General features: G+C 39.3%; 1 protein-coding gene across 1 annotated transcript in view; it reads left to right on the top strand.

Annotated features, from left to right (window-relative positions):
* Positions 1-8,525: 8,525 nt before the first annotated feature.
* CSTF3 (cleavage stimulation factor subunit 3) overlaps positions 8,526-19,715 on the top strand; it is an 81,990-nt gene continuing 70,800 nt past the window's right edge. Inside the window, exon 1 of the mRNA XM_070762408.1 lies at positions 8,526-8,860. Coding sequence (XP_070618509.1) covers positions 8,831-8,860 — 30 coding nt within the window. The 5' untranslated portion in view covers positions 8,526-8,830. The remainder of the gene's footprint in view (positions 8,861-19,715) is intronic.

Below are 19,715 nucleotides of genomic sequence, written 5' to 3'. Positions count from 1 at the left end.
CACCCCTTACCTTGGTGCCTTTATAGCTTCACCTCAGCATCACTACTTCATTGAAATGGGACAACCCTGATCTTCAGTTATATTAATTGCCATTTTGGAAAACCAATTAACACAAAACAATATTATAATGCCTGCAAGAAATGAGTCCATTGAGATAGTTATACCCAAATAAAAACAAATTAATTTAGATCACACACAAAATCTAAGCATATATCCTTCCCCCAAATATATCCCTATAGCTACCAAGAGTCAAGATTAATTCTAAGGTGTCTTTCTTACCAATAGTATAAGTACCCAATTCATAGAATAAAATCATAGCTCTTGCCTGAGTGTCTGAAACGAATGTGCACAATATATGACAATGGAAAATCTATGAAAATGGCTTGATAGAAAATCACTACTCTCACCTAGGAGTCTGCAGTTGAAGGCCAAAGTAATACCTACAGTAGCATTTTTTAACTTGATAAGTTATTGCTGAAGAGGCTACAGTATTAAGATTTCCCTTCCTAATCAATTGTCCAATACACAATAATACACAATGAAGGTTACAAGAGGATATAGTAGAAAAGAAATACGAGATATAGGAGAGACTATAGGACAGGGGACGGAAGGCACTCTAGTGCACTTATGCACACCCCTTACTGACCTCTTAGGAATCTGGAGAGGTCAACCGTGGATAGTCTAAGGGTAAAGTGTTGGGGGTTTGGGGATGACACTATGGAGTCTGGTAATGAGTTCCACGCTTCGACAACTCGGTTACTGAAGTCGTATTTTTTACAGTCAAGTTTGGAGCTGTTAATATTAAGCTTGAATCTGTTGTGTGCTCTTGTGTTGTTGTGGTTGAAGCTGAAGTAGTCTTTGAGAGGCAGGGCATTGCAGCATATGATCTTGTGGGCAATACTTGCTTTCAAGACCCAGGATTGTAAGTCTAGTTTCGTAGGGTATTCTGTTTTGAGTAGACGAATGAAGGGCTCTTCTTGTGAAGTATCTTTGAACATTTTCCAGGGTGTTAATGTCTGAGATGCGATATGGGTTCCAAACAGATGAGCTGTATTCGAGGATGGGTCTGGCGAAAGTTTTGTGAGCTCTGATGAGTAATGAGAGATTGCCAGAGCAGAAGCTACGTAGGATTAGGTTTACAACTCTTGAAGCCTTCTTGGTTATGTTGTTGCAGTGAGCTTTGGCACTTAAGTCTTTTGTTATTAATATACCGAGGTCTTTAACCGAGTGGGGATTATCTGTGATAATTTGATTATTCAGTTCGCATTTGGAGTTCAGATTCTTTTTCCCAATGTGTAGGATGGAGAATTTGCTGGTTGAGATTTCGAGTTGCTATGTGTTGGACCACTCAGAAATAGCATCAATGTCTTTTTGGAGAGTAGTTGTGTTATCGGTGGTGTTGAAGAGTTTTACACCGTCGACGAAAAGGACACAGTTGCTTGTGATATATCCATCCTAAGATAAAATACAGAAAATAGTATAAGGGCAGACTAGATGGACCATGAGGTCTTTTTCTGCCGTCAGACTTCTATGTTTCTATGTGATGCAATCACAAAAGTTATTGATGTAGAGAATGAAGAGCGTTGATACCTTGGGGGACACTGCTTTTAACAGGGACGGGGGTGGATATGGTGATTCCTATTTTGACCACTTGTTGTCTGTTTGACAGGAATACTGTAATCCAGCTGTGGAGGGATCCTGAAATGCCATAGGATGAGTTTTAGCAGTAGTTTATCGTGAACCACTGAATCAAAGGCTTTGCAGAAGTCGATATAAATTGCGTCTATAGATTTCCCTTGATCAAGATGAGTAGTCCATATATTTTTGCAGTGGAGGAGCTGCAGGTTACAGGATAGTTTTTTTCTGAATCCAAATTGTTTGTTAGAGAGCAAATGATTTGTTTCTAGATGGAGAGTAATTGATTTGTTTATAATTGATTCCATGACTTTGCATGGGACGCAGCATAATATTGGTCTGTAGTTATCGACAAGAGAGGGGATTACCACTGCTTTTGACCATAGCTTAGGAAGTGTGCTGGTACCGAAGGATTTTTTGAAAATTATGCTTAGCGGTTCAGCTATAGCAGAAGAGAGCTTTTTTAGGAAGTATGCACATAGACCATCTGGTCCGACTGATAGAGAAGGTTTGAGGTCACATAATGCTTTTTCAATTTGGTTTTCAGTGAAGTCTATTTGGGTTAGGTCGTTGAGGGAGTTGGTGGTGCGATTGATGAAATCAGGGGATGAGCTGTTGCTGCTGACAAAGACAGAGCCAAAGAATGAATTGAGAAGGTTAGCTTTGGATGAATCATCGTGGTATTCTTTGTTGTTGGGTCCTTTGAGAGGTAGGATAGGTCTAGAGTCTTTTTATTGTTGTTTACTGTTGACAAAGTTGTAGAAGGCTCGATTAGATTTGGTGCGTAGGAGGTTTTCCTCTTGTTTGCTGTAGTAGTTTAGGCATTCTGCTTTTATTTGATTGCAAATGCTTTATTCCAGAATATTATTTCACTTTCTCAAGTTTAATTGATATTCTGGGCTTTCCTCTACATATTAATCAGGATCTACATTTCTTGGCTTCTCCAAATCAGCCAAAGCCACTTAAGTGAGGATACATGCCATGACAAAGGAATATGATATTTTTGAATGTAAAATAAGAATGGGCAAACCTGCTGGCCCACAGCTGGCATGTTTTGTTTCCCCTGATTCAAAAGCCTTCTGGAAGAAACATTGGTTGAGCTACTGCCAATAGCAATCCATTTTTCCTCTGGTATCTATAGGGTGAAGAGGGAAACATGTTAAAAAGCTGATAGAAAGGGACAGAAAAGAATGACTCTGTTTCTCGGGTAGCAACCCTACTCCTTTACTGCTAAGACAATTATATAAAAGAAAGATTGTTCCAATTAAGGACAACTCAAAATGCAAAAAACACATACAAATGTGATATACAGTAGTGTGGAATATAAAATATAGAGATATAAAGTGTGTGGAATCCATGGTGCTCAGGAGGCTGGACATTAAAGTTGTGCAAAACATTACAAGTTCAGAATAGATTGCTTTGAATTCAAAATATTCCTGGAATAGTCAGAAATCAAAATGACTCTTTTGAACTGTTTTAGTTACATTTCTAGCCCTGGATAATTTGGAGTGATCAGAAGTTGGAGGAGCATTTTTGTGGCAGCTTAGGTTACATCAGTGAGTCATCTTTCCATACAAACATTGGCTCCTTTTAGACTACAAATTTAGAGTACTTTACTGAACACATGCAGTCTAAAATTCTTTTCAAGAATGAAAAGTAACTTCTGGAATTACTCAAAGCACTTAAAAGGCCAGACTTATGTGATTAGATATTTTGGATAATCGCACTGTTAATAAAAATAAGATGACATTTTAAAAACAGACTGGTTTTTGATAAGTAAAGCTCAGATTCAGAGCCAGGGTTTTATATTTTTAAAAACATACCATACAAGCCTTTTGAAAATAACAAGACACACCCTTCTGTATTTCATGGCTCACACCACAATATATGGGATTTCTGAAAAGTGCCTAAATATAAAGACAAATGAAAGAAAATAAGCTGCTAAGGTTTAAATAGCAGCTGTTTTATGTACAAATATAAGTGGGCATCTTTAAGAATCAACTCAAGGCACTTACAAAAGATTCAATAGCTCAAAATATTTTCACGTCCAATGGTTGAATCACTTGATTTGGACCAAGGATTGGCAATTGGTGCTGTTTTAAAGATGTTTTAAATTACAGCTCCTATAATTGTCACTGAAGCAACCTTTTCAGCCCAAGGTGACTCTGAAGCCATAAGTACATTATCCCCAAGTATGCCTAATTACAAACTACACATATCAACTCCACTGTTTGTTTTGTCCCTCATCTCCCATATCTTTTCATTTTGAAATGAAGGATTCTTGTCTGCATGCCTTTACCTTGAAACAAACTCTGAGAAAAAGCAGAATTTGCTATTGACCAAACTTGCATAGTATTATCTGTGGAAGTAGAGATTATTATTTGTTATTCAAGCTAAATGAAAAAATTGATCACTGACCTCTAAAAATTAAGCTACCTAATTTAATTACATTTTGAGTCCACTGGTATAGTTGTTACTCTATGGCTTCATAAATGCATGTTGAAGATTAAAAACTGTACATTTTTCAATGGTAGCAAGAACTCAAATTACATATTCCCAGGAGTCTCTAACAGTGTTTGCACTCTTTTTAAACTATTTACACTTATATCACCTCACACTAATATGGGGGCTTATGTTTGGAACCTTTAAAGTGCCCAATAATGTCTCTGTCGCAAACTAATACTGGCAAGTTTAGAACAAATCCTTGTGTTTAGGTGTGGCATAATAGGGATGGGGGAAAAGGCCCTAAATATTACAATTTATTTAAATAAAAATGCAAACTGCATTATTACAAAACTAAGAACTAATAGATAAAACAATTTGATTTCTTCCCATATACTCCTCTATAGAAGAGAGAAGTATCTTGAATCTGGGTCAATCTGCCATCTAGTGGTACAGCCACCATACAAAGTCTTAACTAAAATAGTTACACAATACCCTCAAAGTCAATACGAATGTTTGTTTTGTTGTAGCAATCCCCAATCTCTTATCAGTTTCTATAGCATTTGTTTTAATTGAATCTGAAACATGAGTTAACATTCTGTTTTTGTATATGGAAATAATTACTTGTACAGACCCCAGCATGACTTTCTTTACATGATTTAGGACTTCTTGATATGATGAAAGAAAAGCCACCAATGTTTAACTATGTGGTGGCTCAGTGTAAATTACTTCATTGGTACTGACCTATAACTACACAGATTGCCACCCAAAAAACTTTTTGGCAGTCAGATTTTTAAAAGTGACATGAAGCAACCTCTATTGTGTCACAATTAAGGGTGAAATCTATAGGGATATTTAGCTTACTTTCCTTACCTCCAAGAACAGGGTAAACTTCAATTTAAGATTGGCCACTTACAGTTCGTCTGAAGTTAGGATGTGCCTATATGCTATTTATGACTCAGATTCGGAGTTTCAATGATTGTGCTCCGTGGTTAAATGACCAAAGAAATACAACTGGAGCTAGTTTACTTCCAGTTTTCAGAGAAACCGTGCCCATAATGAACCATCGGTTTGCTCAATGACTGTAGTGCTCGCTTAATGACTATTTCAAAAAGGTCATAAAATTGAGTTGATCACATGACTTACCTGATTTACAATCATGATGGGCAGCCTCCATTGTGGTCATAAGCCAAGGATCATCTGTATAATGTTCAAAAATTTAACACCAAACATTAATTATTTAAACAGTATTAATTCCATCATTCAGTAATACAAGAAGATACAACGGAAAAAGTAAGAGGAAAGGGGGTACTAGCCAGTTTTCAACTTACAATTAATAACTTAATGGCCATTTGAAGTTAGGACACAATGAAAAAAAGTTACTTCCAACTTAAAATAGGCAATGTTAAAATTGCTGCATCACCCCTGTGATCACATGATTGCAATTTAGGTGCTTGTTAACTGGCACTCATTTTCAACTAGATGCAGAATCCTGCAGTCATGGGCACCATTTGTTATTTTTTGCCACTTTCTGGCCAAAAAATATCCATTAGGTAACTAGATTCGGATTCATGACTGCATGAATCACTTAACATGGCCTTTGTTTAAGACTAAGATATCTCACTTTATGACCATCATTAAATTTTTTGTAAAATTGAGTCCGATCACATGGAGACTCAACTTGCAACTGCAATGACTTACAACCAAAATTCCTTCTAGAACTGAATTAGATACCCTTATGTTTTTCACATTACAGAATAAAGAGCAAAAAGGCCATATGATGCCTACTATATGTATGTATTGCCTTTTTAAAGGTAGAAAGGAGAACGTGTTGACTGCTTATATTGAAAGTTCTTCCTAGTGCATTTTCCAGATTAAGTAAAAATTAAATCCAGAACTTTAAAATCTGTATATCATGTATGTTCTGTGTATCTTGCTAGCAGAGATTAGGTGGATAGGAAGGTATAATACATACAGTATATAGGATGCAAAAAAAAAATCATGAAAAGAAAGGAAATTGTGAGCTGCAGAGAGCAGAGAAAAAAATAGGTTTGGATACTATTGTACATTTGCGTATACTTCCCAATACGTATAAGAAAGCTAACCTCAGAAGTTCATCCCTCCCCTTTTTCCAAATATGCCTAAAATGCACTCCCTTGCAACCACAGCAATAAAATAATCATTTAGCAAACTTGCATAAGTTGCACAAGGCTCAAACTTTCATGAAAGACAAAAGGTTCTACCATTTCTGTTCCCCTTCTGCTTGCCCCCAAAGCCTATGTACTACTGTATATGCTTTCAGTTATGAAACCAAATTTATCTGGGTCGCTGTTTCACTCTGCTCAGCTAGAATGCTATCTGCCTATCTTTTAAGTCAACAGAAAACTACACAAGCATGACATTTTCACAAGCATACAAAGCCCTACATGGCATCGGGCCAGATTATTTGTGGGACTGCCTTCTGCCGTATGAATCCCAGCGACCAGTTAGTTCCCACAGTTGGCCTTCTCCAGGTCCCATCAACCAATGTCGTATGGCAGGGCCAAGGGGAGGCGCCTTCTCTGTGGGGGGGGGGGGGGCTCTGGAATCAGCTCCTCCCAGAGATTCGCACTGCCCCCATCCTCCTTGCCTTTCGCAAGAATCTTAAGACTCACTTATGTTGCCAGGCTTGGGGCAGTTAGATCTAGACTCCCTGGCCAATAAATGTGATGTATGGCTGTGATTGAATTTGTTTGATTGGTTTTAATGTATTGGGTTTTTTAGCTTACATAGTTTTTTAATTAGATTTGGTTTTGTATTCACTGTTTTATATAGTATTATATTTGTATGCTGCCCCTCTCCGAGTCTTCGGAGAGGGGCGGCATACAAATCTAATGAATAAATAAATAAAAATAATTTATTGCTTCTCCCACTGATTCCTATCTCTACCTTCTCTTTTGGAGTCACTGAAGTTATCTGACTGCTCTCCAAGGTAACAGGTGACAAAGCCCAAAAGATTTTAAACACTTTGAGACTGCCTTGGATGGTGTATGAAAAAAGGGAAAAATACTATTTTAACAGATACAGATGATGACTTGAGGATGACTGTCATGGGCTGGGGACAATAAATCCCTGAGGATTTTACTCCACTAGTTGTTTCCAACATAGGGGGCAGCGTTCAACTCCATTTCAAGGCCAGTCAGAGCTGTCCAAAAGCATTTCCGTGGTCATGCAGCCAGCATGACAGCATGGAAGGCTGTTACCTTCCCACTGAGGTTTATTTATTTATCTATTAGCATTTGCAAGCTTTTAAACTGCTAGGTTAGTAGCAACTGGGGTCAGGAGCCTTAGCAACTGGCATGCATGATAGTTGCAATGTCCCAGGGTCATGTGATCTTCTGACAAAGTCAACAGGAAGCCTCTTAACAACCATGCCACTAATTTAACAAGTGCAGTGATTTACTTAGCAACTTTGGCAGGAAAAGTGGTAAAATGGGGCAAATCTCACTTAACAACTTTCTTACTTCACCAGGGAAACTTTGGGCTCAATTGTGGTCATTAAGTCAAGGACTATCTATATATCCCAAATATACAATTTTATCTATTTTAATTTGATAACTGAATTCACCCAGGCCTTTAGAGGATCACCGACTCTCCTTTCTTCCTTTCTATTCCCTTCTTGGTTTCTTTTTCCTTTTTGTCATTATTGTTTTTTTTGTTTTGAAATGTTTGAAGAACTGTAAATCACCCAGAATTGCGAGGGGAACATCACAGCTCCTTTTTTTGCCTCTAGGCCCCACTAAGGGCCATATTCCAAGGAAGATATGGTTTTTTTATAGCCAACAACACACACGCACATATATATATATCATTATTCAGGGGTAACTATACCAAGAACAATTCCATAGACTGAGGTACCAACCAGAGTTCGCAGTCAAGACACAAATGCCTAGTCAAATTGTCCAACTTCAGACACGTTTTAAGTGAAGAAGCCCCAAGCATAATAGACCATCTCATTTAGAGCGACGACGCCCCACGGTTTCGTATGAATAATAGACAAGAGGCTGTAACTATGGTGGGGGGTTGTCGAGATCGCCTCACGTTACGTTGGCTACGAGCCCAGAGCACAAAACGTAGAAGAAATTCTGGAGCACAGGGTGGCGGGGGGGGGGGGGAAGAGAGCAGAGATCAATTAATAAGCCCATTAGACAGAAGCGTCTGTTATCTCAGAGGGCACGTGATTTATTCGCGCGCCTCAGCAAATAGCTTCTGCGTTGAAGCCTTTCCCACGGAGCATTTACCCGCCAAGTCAAAATACGGCCGTTTGCTTTTCTTTCTACGCATGCGTAAGGCTGGCTTAGTCCCCTTCGTTCCCGGCATTCTTCTCACGCTGCTGCTCTCTCTCCGGTTCCTGGCTCGCGTTCTGTTGCTTAACCCCTCGCGCGCCGCTCCCTCCATTCGACCTTCTATTTTTTATTTTCCCCCACTATTCCTTGCGCGCTCGGACTTTCCCGTTCAGCCCCGCCCACTTCCTTTACTGAGGAAGGCTCGGAGTTGGGGGCGGTTGAGCCGCCATTTTGTTCCTCGGGCGAGTGGAAGCCGCACGCAGGGTCTATTAGTTCACTTAGGAGCTGCCTGGGGAGGGGGGGATTTTGCGAGGGAAGAGAACGGGAGGGAGGTGGGTGAGTAGGTGAGTTAAGGGATAGGCCTATCTACATACCGGACCCTGCTTCCTTGCTCCCCCCGCTACTTCCGGGGACCGTTTTAACCCGCCATGTCTGGAGAAGCTCCCGCCGGCGACCAGGTGAGCGACCACAGGGCCTTCCGAGCTCCATGAAGCAATTGGCTGGGAATGCCCTCTCGAGAAGGGGTGTGACTGGGCTCGGCTGACGGGCGCGAGGCTTTGGGGAGTGAAAATGGCGGTTCTAGAATAATGAGGAATAGGCCTTATTAACGTGCGCGTCTTTGTATTGAGAGGGTCTCTACCTCTTTCTTCCGTTTTCGCCCCCGTTCATCTCAGTTCATAAACCTGGGGTGGACCTGCTATATGCCCTTTACTTTCTGTTCCATGATCCCAGTTGCTGTAAGTATTTCCAGTTGGTAATACTCCCCAGTGGCTTATACAGACATCATCACCCCGCTGACTTTTTCCTCTCTTGTAGGTTGTATCTCAATATTCGACAGTCACTTCGAATTAATTCAAGGAAGTTTACCATAAATACCATAAATGTAGAACCATAATTCTATCATGCACCTAGTGACTTGGCTTAATCGGAGGCTGAAGTAAAATTTATCTTCATAAATATTGTAAGACACCAGGGAAACAAATGTGTGCTGAACTCAAAAATAAAGCAACCAAGAGGTTTATGCATAATGTTTTCGTAAAAATATAGTAAAATATTTGAAAAATGTTTCAAAATGTAAATTCTGATCCCTGTGTACTAAGTTTTGTTTAATAAATTCGAGGTGGATATATTTAGAAACTGATGTTTCAGAGTTGCTAATAAATGCATTAATGTTACATAAATGTGTTCTTTTAAAAGTATGTTCTGTGTAGGGATGTACATCTAAGGAAATATATGCAAAAGCTATTGCGGTTCAAACTTGTTGGACTACTGACAAAAATTAGATTTTACATAGATCCCTCAAGTACTTTCAAAGCTACCTGTTAAAAATGTACAGTTTAAGCTGTTGTGTTGAAATATTTTTTACCTAATTGTAGGCAGATTAGATGTACAAATTTAAATATCAGTCCTTTAAAATAAACATTAAGAAATAAACATTTTACATTACTACTACCAAAGCAACAACCCAATTTCCCACAAGAGAAGCTGTGTAAGGACTTTATTTAAATGATCCCAAACACACCCACAGGAACAATCCAGAAAAGAAAATGGAGCACCTATACAACACATTCCAACAAATGGATAACCATGAAACTTTATCAGAAATTCCCTGACCACCAACCAACACAGACTAAAAAGAATTAAAACTGCCATACATCAAGAATATCCCAGAAACTAACGGAGTGTATCGCTCAAGCCAACTAAAGCCCTTTAGAACATCCTACCTAAGCCAAAAGACCTAGCAACCCCAGAAGAAAAAAAAGCCTACAGTGTAAGAACTGCAACAACTATTGTAGGACAAATGGGGAGAAGACTGGCAAAATACATCCATGAACATCAACCGGCAGTCAGAAGACATGATGAAAATTGTGTAATATTACAATTTATAGGCAGATTTAACCATAGTTTCAATTGGGAAAATGTGACAATCCTAGACCAGACCAAGTCCAGAAATGCCAGGGAATTTCTACAAGTCTGGCACCCTTGACCATCACCCATCCATAGACACACAGACATTAACAATAGGTATAGACTATGCAAAAGTGACAATCAACCAGCCAAAAGAAAAAGATTCCATCACTAGTCAGCATCCAAATCAGCATAGATTAACTTCAAGGTTAACTTCAGACCAACAATAAGTAAATCAGACTCTAATCAAGAAACTGACAAAGAGCCAACTAACAAAGAGCCTAACCAAAGAACCTCTTAAGACTACCCTCAGACAGGCAAGTCACCAGAATATAAACTGATAGCAAACAGTCTTACTAGCACTGTTGATGTTACCTCTGCAATGAAATGAAACCTCTGCAAGAAAACAGGCAAGCTTAGAGAGGACCAAGGACCCCTCATTTTAACCCTGAGCTACAAATATTCTCCTTTATTTAAACATTTTACAGTTTGTGTGGAAACAAAGCGAGGCATGGCTTCTATCTAGATCAGGGGTCGACAAAGTTGTTCAGAATCTAGGAGCCAGCCAAAAAATTTAGGAGCCAGAATTTTTTTTAAGCAAACTTGGTTTTTTGCCGAGTCTCCACCTGACATCGCTTTCACCCCCTCCCCCCCGGCGCAGGCCTGGCTCCGCCGAGCCGGCTCTGCTGTACTCCCGTCGGGATCCGAGGGGAGACCGTTAGTCAGAAACCGAAACAGAGAAGAAGGAAAGGGAGACCGGGCCGGGGACGCGGGGGAGGGGGGAGGAGGGGTTACTGGTCGGAAGTCACCGCGCACGCGGCCGGAGGAGGAATGAACAAAACCTCACGCCGGGAGGGGAGGGGCTTCCGCTTCTCTCCGAAGGCGGGTGAGCGGCCAAGATCGGAGCGTCTGTGTGCGGTGGGGGGGAGTGAAGGGGTTCGAGTAGGAGGCGGAATGGAGGCAAGGGGGGGAGGGAGAGACGCACGCAAGCGCAGGGGACGCTGGGAAAGCAGCTCGCTCCGAGGTTGATGGGCGGAGCTACGGAAGCCAAGATGTACCATTTCTGGGCGTAAACACAAGGCGGGAAAAATATACTGTATACCAGTGATTTTCAACCTTTTTTGAGCCGCGGCACATTTTTTACATTTACAAAATCCTGGGGCACACCACCAACCAAAATGACACAAATCTAATAAATAAATAAATAATAAATACATACATACATACATACATACATACATACATACATACATACATACATACATAAATAACCCCCTCATATATACAATCCCATGTAACATCCCCTTATAAATACAGTCAATCATCAATCATCCCTCCTGAAATTTATACCACTGTCTCATTTCTGGGTACTTCTCCTGTCTTTCCCCCTTTTCTCTCTCGTGTTTCTCATTTCTCTCTCTTCCTCCCTTTTTCCCTCATTCCTTCTCCCTCTCACTTCTCCTCTTTTTCCATCCCTGTCTCTCTCCCCCCCTTATGTGTGTGTATGTATACACACTCCAACCATTTCCAAAACCAGTTGAGGGCTGGGGTTTTTTTTCTCTTTTATCCTTTTCAAAAACAGGTGTGGGCTGGGGGGGTTTTCTTATTATTTGGGTGCTTTTTACCATATGCTTCAAGAATCACCTCTCTCTCTCTTTTGTTTCACTCTCCTCTCATTCTCTGCCTCAATCATTTTCTCATTTCTCCTTTTTTCTCCCCTTTTTGTTCTCATTTCTCTCACTCTCCTTTCCTCTCCCTATCTGTCTTGCTTTCTCTCTCTCTTGCTATCTTTTTCTCTCTCTTGTTCTCTTATTTTCTCTCTCTCTCTTGTTCTTTCTCTCTCTCATGCTTTCTCTCTCTTGTTCTTTCTCTCTCTGTTGCTCTCTCTCTCTTATTTTCTCTCTCTCTCTCTTTCCTTTCTCTCATTCCCTCTTTCTCTCTATCCTTTCTATCTCTCACTCTTTCCTTCTCTCCCTCCCTTTCTCTCTCTTTCCATTCCCTCTTTCTCTCTATCCTTTCTATCTCTCACTCTTTCCTTCTCCCCCTCTCTTTCTCTCTCTTTCCTTTCTCTCATTCCCTTTCTCTCTATCCTTTCTATCTCTCACTTTTTCTTTCTCTCCCTCCCTTTCTCTCTCTTTCCTTTCTCTCATTCCATCTTTGTCTCCTGGGGCTGACTGCGCCTGCCCTGCACCCCCCACCGCGGAGGGAAAGCATTTGGCATCGGCACCGCCAACCCCCCCCCCTCCACAAGCAGCAAAAGCCTCTGCGACTGAGCCGGAAGGCAAACGGCGCACCCCACCGCTTAGGCTTTTGCTGCTCCTGGGGGGGGGGAGGATTTTCTCCTCCCCGCCCCCCCGGCAGCCAAACGTCGCTGGTGCAGGAAAGCAGCGTGTTAAAAGGCGCGCTGCTTTCACGGAAAACAAACCCGGCTTTCCTGGCAACGGAGGATGACAAGCAGGATGAAGCGGGGTGGAGCAACGCGAGGCTCAAGCAGGCAGCTTCCGTGCGTTTCTTTCAGCGGAAGAGGAGGAGAGGGAGTGGATCGGGCGGGCGGGGGCTGCGCCTTCTACTGCCGGCGCCTCCCCGCCCCCGCCCCCCGCCCCCAGGCAGGCAGGGGAATGGGGACTGCGCGCCCATGGAAAAGGGCACGCAGGGGGGGTATTTTGGGGTGCGCGGGTAGCGGCGGCGGCGGGCAATAGCCGGAGGGCGGCTTCTGCAAGTGGGAGCTCCAGGGCTGAAGCCTCAGCCCTGGAGCTCCCACTTGCAGGAGCCACCTCGTGAAAAACACTGCTGTATACATACAGTACAGCAGGCAACATTTTCTAGGCGCCAGACAACATTTTCTAGGCGCCACTGGCGACCAGGCGCCTGGGTTTGTCGATCCTTGATCTAGATGCTTTGTATAATTAGTTTTGAAAGACTTACATATTTAAAAATGTCACGCTGAATATTGACAGCCCCAGAGACAGTCAGTAATTAAATAGTTAACTGTGTGTACTTTACTAAGATCCTCCTCTTATGATGTAATATCCTACCACTTCTAACCTCACATCCTTCTTATAATGCAACCAAAGTATTGGATTTCAGAAAAACCAAAGTATTGGATTTCAGAAAAACAAATTTTAATGCAATGGGAGAATATTTAGATAATGAATTAAAGGGGAGGGATAAAATGGCAGGAGCGAGCATCCAGTGGACTGTATTAAAAAAGGCCATCTTAAAAGCCACTGGACTGTATGTAAGACAAATAACTAAAGGTAAAAGGAAGAAGAAACCGCTATGGTTTAGCAATGATGTAAGGGCTATAGTCAATGAAAAAAAGGCTGCCTATAGGAGGTATAAAGAGTCTGGAAGTATAGCTGATAGGGAGGTATATAAAATGAGACAGAAGGAGGCGAAACAGATAATATATGCTGCTAAAGCCTCAAAAGAGGAAGAAATTGCCAAATCTGTAAAGAAGGGGGATAAAACCTTCTTCAGATATATTAATGATAAGAAGAAGAAAAACTGCGGCATCACGAAGCTTAGTACCGGGAATAATACATGCATTAATGGGAATAAGGAGATCGCTGACCATTTCAATAGCTACTTCTGTTCAGTTTTCTCAAAAGACACCTTACAAAATAATACTATAGAGGGATATAGCATTGCTTCCAGCTGTACGGATTCAGCTCCAGTGATCTTAGAAGCCGATGTCTTAGAAGAACTTGAACGATTAAAGATAAATAAGGCAATGGGTCCAGATGGCATCCACCCCAGAGTTCTTAAAGAACTCAGATCTGTCATTGCTACCCCCCTGACTGATTTGTTTAACCAATCCTTGTTAACAGGAGAAGTTCCTGAGGATTGGAGAATGGCCAGTGTTGTGCCTATTCACAAGAAGGGCAGTAGAGAAGAAGCTGGTAACTACAGGCCAGTTAGCTTGACATCAGTTGTAGTTAAAATGATGGAGACTCTACTCAAAAAGAGGATAAATCAGCACCTAAAAAACAATAACTTATTAGACCCAAATCAGCATGGCTTTACTGAAGGCAAATCATGTCAGACTAATCTCATTGATTTCTTTGACTATGTCACAAAGGTGTTGGATGAAGGTGGTGCCGTGGATATTGCCTACCTGGACTTCAGCAAAGCCTTTGATACGGTTCCACATAAAGAGCTGATAGATAAATTAGTGAAGATTGGACTTAATCCCTGGATAGTTCAATGGATTTTCAGCTGGCTGAAGCGTAGACATCAGAGAGTTATTGTTAATGGCGAGTATTCTGAGCAGAGTCAGGTTACAAGCGGTGTGCCACAAGGATCTGTTCTGGGTCCTATTCTTTTTAATATATTTGTGAGTGACATAGGGGAAGGTTTGGTAGGGAAAGTTTGCCTATTTGCCGATGACTCTAAAGTGTGCAATAGGGTTGATATTCCTGGAGGCGTCTGTAATATGGTAAATGATTTAGCTTTACTAGATAAATGGTCTAAGCAATGGAAACTGCAGTTTAATGTTTCCAAATGTAAAATAATGCACTTGGGGAAAAGGAATCCTCAATCTGAGTATTGTATTGGCAGTTCAGTGTTGGCAAATACTTCAAAAGAAAAGGATTTAGGGGTAGTGATTTCTGACAGTCTCAAAATGGGTGAACAGTGCAGTCAGGCGGTAGGGAAAGCAAGTAGGATGCTTGGCTGCATAGCTAGAGGTATAACAAGCAGGAAGAGGGAGATTATGATCCCACTATATAGAATGATGGTGAGACCACATTTGGAATACTGTGTTCAGTTCTGGAGACCTCACCTACAAAAAGATATTGACAAAATTGAACGGGTCCAAAGACGGGCTACAAGAATGGTGGAAGGTCTTAAGCATAAAACGTATCAGGAAAGACTTAATGAACTCAATCTGTATAGTCTGGAGGACAGAAGGAAAAGGGGGGACATGATCGAAACATTTAAATATATTAAAGGGTTAAATAAGGTCCAGGAGGGAAGTGTTTTTAATAGGAAAGTGAACACAAGAACAAGGGGACACAATCTGAAGTTAGTTGGGGGAAAGATCAAAAGCAACATGAGAAAATATTATTTTACTGAAAGAGTAGTAGATCCTTGGAACAAACTTCCAGCAGTTGTGGTAGATAAATCCACAGTAACTGAATTTAAACATGCCTGGGATAAACATATATCCATCCTAAGATAAAATACAGAAAATAGTATAAGGGCAGACTAGATGGACCATGAGGTCTTTTTCTGCCGTCAGACTTCTATGTTTCTATGTTTCTTCTCCATGCTCTTTGTTTATTCTCCATTCTACCTCTATCATGTGAAGACATGTTTTATTATGTTGTCCATTGAGACATGTTTATTTTCTACTTTTATAATAAAAGAAATCTTGTTTTGCACAAATGACTGGACTTTCATCCATCACCTCCGCGGTGATTAACATTCTAACGGACTTTAATTATTTACAAAAAGACTTTAAAAGCAAATTTGCCTTCTGAGTTCACAGATTTCTGAGTATTATATATATCTTCTTGTTTTGTTTTAGGAAAAAGATATAGAGTGGGGGAGGGCATTACCATACATGCCAACCAACATACAACCTGACTTGATTTTTTTTTCCTATGAGAAATTAGATTCTTTGATCTATATGCAAAAAATCCCAGAGTACCAGATAGATATAGCATGTTTTATTTCAGTTTTAGGGATAGATCCTCTGGGTGGCAGACTTGCGCTGTATTTTAAAAATAATGTTCATGTAGTTCTAGTCCAACTTCTTGTTTCCCACTGGAGTCAGTTAGATGTCTCCAGAAGTTCACAGCAAAGTCTAAAATTCTGTTCTAGCAACTGATATTTATTGATATTCTTTCCTCACTTTTACTAGTTACTGAAATAATTCAGAATACGGCAGGAAATTATTTTTAGGGTACTGTTTTTACATCTAGTTTGGAAGTATTAAGCTAGTATCTGCATCCCTTCTTGCTATTGTATATTATTTATAAGTTTGGCCTGATTCTTCCAACAACACAACAATTTGAAATGTCATGTTGTGCAGACAATTTTTTAAGCTGCAGTTGTTTCATTCATTGCATATTGACGATCTAGGTATCTAAGGAAAAAAGGACTCAACAATTGCATAATGCTTTGAGTACTTTCCTAACAGAAATACATAGAGTTGGATGTACAGAAACCGATTGCTTAGCCTTATGCTTATTTAGTTTAGAGATGGAAATTACTAAAACCAGAAGATTTCTTTAAATTTAATTGAATTTAATTTAAAATACTCTGAAAATAATGTTATAATACATTGGAGTTCTTTCCTTCTGAGAGAGGTAAGCTTCTCTCCATTATACAGATGTGTGTATATCCATTTGTAGAATGGACAGAAAACAGTGAAAGGTAAAAAGCTAAAGTAGTGTTTGTTAATGTTGGCCACTTTAAGATGCTGGCTGAGGAATTCTATAAGTTGTCCATGCTTCTGCAATGATTGAGAAACACTTTTTAGAGTAATTTATAATGGATAAAAAGGAAGTTTAACAGGAATTTCTTTTGTATCCATGAATATGGAAACATTTCAGACATTATCTTCGTATTTAATTTTGTAGTCTAGTCATTTTTTAAAAAGGAAGTCAAGTATTTAAATGTATTTTGAACAAAACATAGCTATTTACTGACTACAGTACACCCATGTATCTACTGCTGGAGAAGTATTAGTATAGTATTCCTGGATTCACATAGTGTGTGGTTGAATGCTATTATGAAAATGTAAATAACTTGAGAAACATGGAAATGAAATCTTTACATAATTAGCTAATTGTTTGATAACTTTAAACATTCTTAATATATGTATTTGTTTTTCACTTTCCATGTTAAGTTTAATAATGGCTCGACCCAATTTTATGGAATTACATATGTGTTTATAAAAAGTTAAATATCGTGGAAACTTGGAGTAGTCACCATTTCTGGTTAGTATAAACCAAAGCACTTAAAATCAAGCAGAAAAGATTGTTTCAGGTTTTTAAAGGAGATAAGTTGCTCCATGATATAGTTCTTTGAACTATTCAGAATGGATTAGTGCATTATTTTTTAAACTATTCATACTCTTTAAGACTAGCATAGAAAATATTGGAATTGATCAAAGATCCAAGAGAAAGTCTTTAATATTTTTGGGTTCTATTCTATTGCAAAAGAAATTCTACAAATGAGAATATTTGTATTCTGGGTTGAAATGAGTCCTTGGTGCTTTCTGAGCTTATTTGTCATCTTGTAGACATTTCATTACCCAAACTAGGTAACATCATCAGTCCTAAGAAATATTATTCTGAGATTATATTCTAGTGGTTTTCCTGTCAAAATTGATGGGAGTGGTCTTGAAGGTTCTTTCGTTGGTCTGTTTACTGTCAGTGGTTTGGCATTCCTTGATTGGGGATTAGCAATTATGGCAAATTAGAAACCATGCAAAAAACCCCACCTATTCCAATCAAATGCTCTACTACCAAAACAGTAACCCAACCTTCCACAAGAGAAGCTGCGTAAGAATGTTATTTAGAAGAGCACAAACACACTGCAGTAACTCTAAAAAACAGAAAAAAGAAATAGCATTTATATAACATCTTTAAACAAGATGGATATCCACACTTCATTAAAAAGTGTCTGACCCAACATAGTACAACCAACACAAGCTATAAAAAGAATAACACTGCTATACATTGAAAATATCTCATAAACCACCGAGTATTTCAACTGCACGGAATCAGCATAGAATGCAAGTCAATTTAAGCCCCTCCTAACTATCCTAAGTGAAGATCTAGAAACCTCAGAAGAAAAAAATGAGTCTTCTCAACGCAGTGTAATGACTTCAACAGCCACTATGTAGGTCGGACAAACAGAAGACCGGCAGAATGCATCCATGAACACCAACTAGCCATCAGAAGACATGTTAAAACCTCTCTACTTTTACAGAGCATAGACAGATTTAACCTTAAATTCAGTTGAAAACTGACCATGCTAGACCAAGCCAAGTCCAAAAAATGCTAAGATATTTCTAGAAGACTGGCACTCTGACAAATTAGCCATCAATAGACATATACAAATAATATCTACATAAAGGTAGTCCTTGATTTACAACCACAATTGAGCCCAGAATTAATATTACTAAGTGATATTTGCCCCATTTTGTGACTTGCTACATTTGTTAAGTAAATCACTGCAGTTTGTTTGTTTGTTTGTTTATTATATTTGTATGCTGCTCCTCTCCGTAGACTCGGGGCGGCTGTTAAATCAGTTGTTAAATCAGCACCACTTGTTATGTGAATCTGGCTTTCCCATTGATTTTGCTTGTCAGAAGGTTGCAAAAGGTGATCACATGACCTAGGGATACTGCGACCGCTATAAATATGAGCCAGTTTCCAAGTGTCTGAATTATGATTTCGTGACTTCTTGTAACTTCAAACAGTTCCTAAATCAAGGACTATGTACTGTGTAAAAAACAAACAAGTCAAAGGGGAAACAAAAAAAACCCAAAACACCTTCCCATCAGCAATTAGCACCCAGCTGAGTACAGATTAACTCCAAGATTAACATCAGTCCAAACAAAAAATAAACAATAGCCCATTCAAGGAACTGCCAAACAAGCTAACAGTAAACAGCTCAACCAAAGACACTCCAAGACCACTTCCACCAACACTGACAGGGCAATCCATTAGAATATAAGCAGAGAGCAAACCCCACTCCTTACTAGCAATCATACTGTTACCTAGTTTGAGTAATGAAACACCTGCAAACAAACAAGCCCAAAACACCAAGGACCTCTCAAGAAATCCTTTCATGAAAGAAAAAGAATGGCAGATTTGTCTTCATGTATCAAATTGAAACAACTAGGGAAGTAATTTTAGAAGAAAATGTAAGATTTTTAAAGGTTTTACTATCAACGTTTTTGTGAAAATGTAATTCAGTATAATAAGTTCATATATTAAATTAGATTAAACATTGAGATTAAGATTTTAAAGGAACCCAGACCAGAAAAAGGATGAAATTATCATTTATAAATTTGCACTTTTCATTAAGGTTTCTAATAAAATAATATATCAAAAAATGGTTATATTTTTTACTCCTTTTGTAGACTAAAATGTGGGGCTTAATATGTAAATGAATTTTACATATTGTAACCTAGTTGATACTGAATTGAAAATACACATTCCGAAAGGCGGTTTATATAGGCAGCCTTTCTTGTATTCTTTTCATGGATGTTTCAATATTGTACCTGTAAAAAATATCTATCTGCATACAGTACAGTAACATGATCTCTGAGAACTAGATGCTTTTACAGTTTGAATTATATATATTTATAAATCTTGTCAGCCCCAAGCCCCAATAAAAGACAGTGAAATCTATTTGAGTACAATTTACTGAGAATTAATAGAA

This window comes from Erythrolamprus reginae, chromosome 1, assembly GCF_031021105.1.
Source record: "Erythrolamprus reginae isolate rEryReg1 chromosome 1, rEryReg1.hap1, whole genome shotgun sequence".
Taxonomy (NCBI): Eukaryota; Metazoa; Chordata; class Lepidosauria; order Squamata; family Dipsadidae; genus Erythrolamprus; species Erythrolamprus reginae.
The sequence above is the reverse complement of the archived record's forward strand: the minus strand, read 5'-3'. Positions and strand labels throughout refer to the sequence as shown.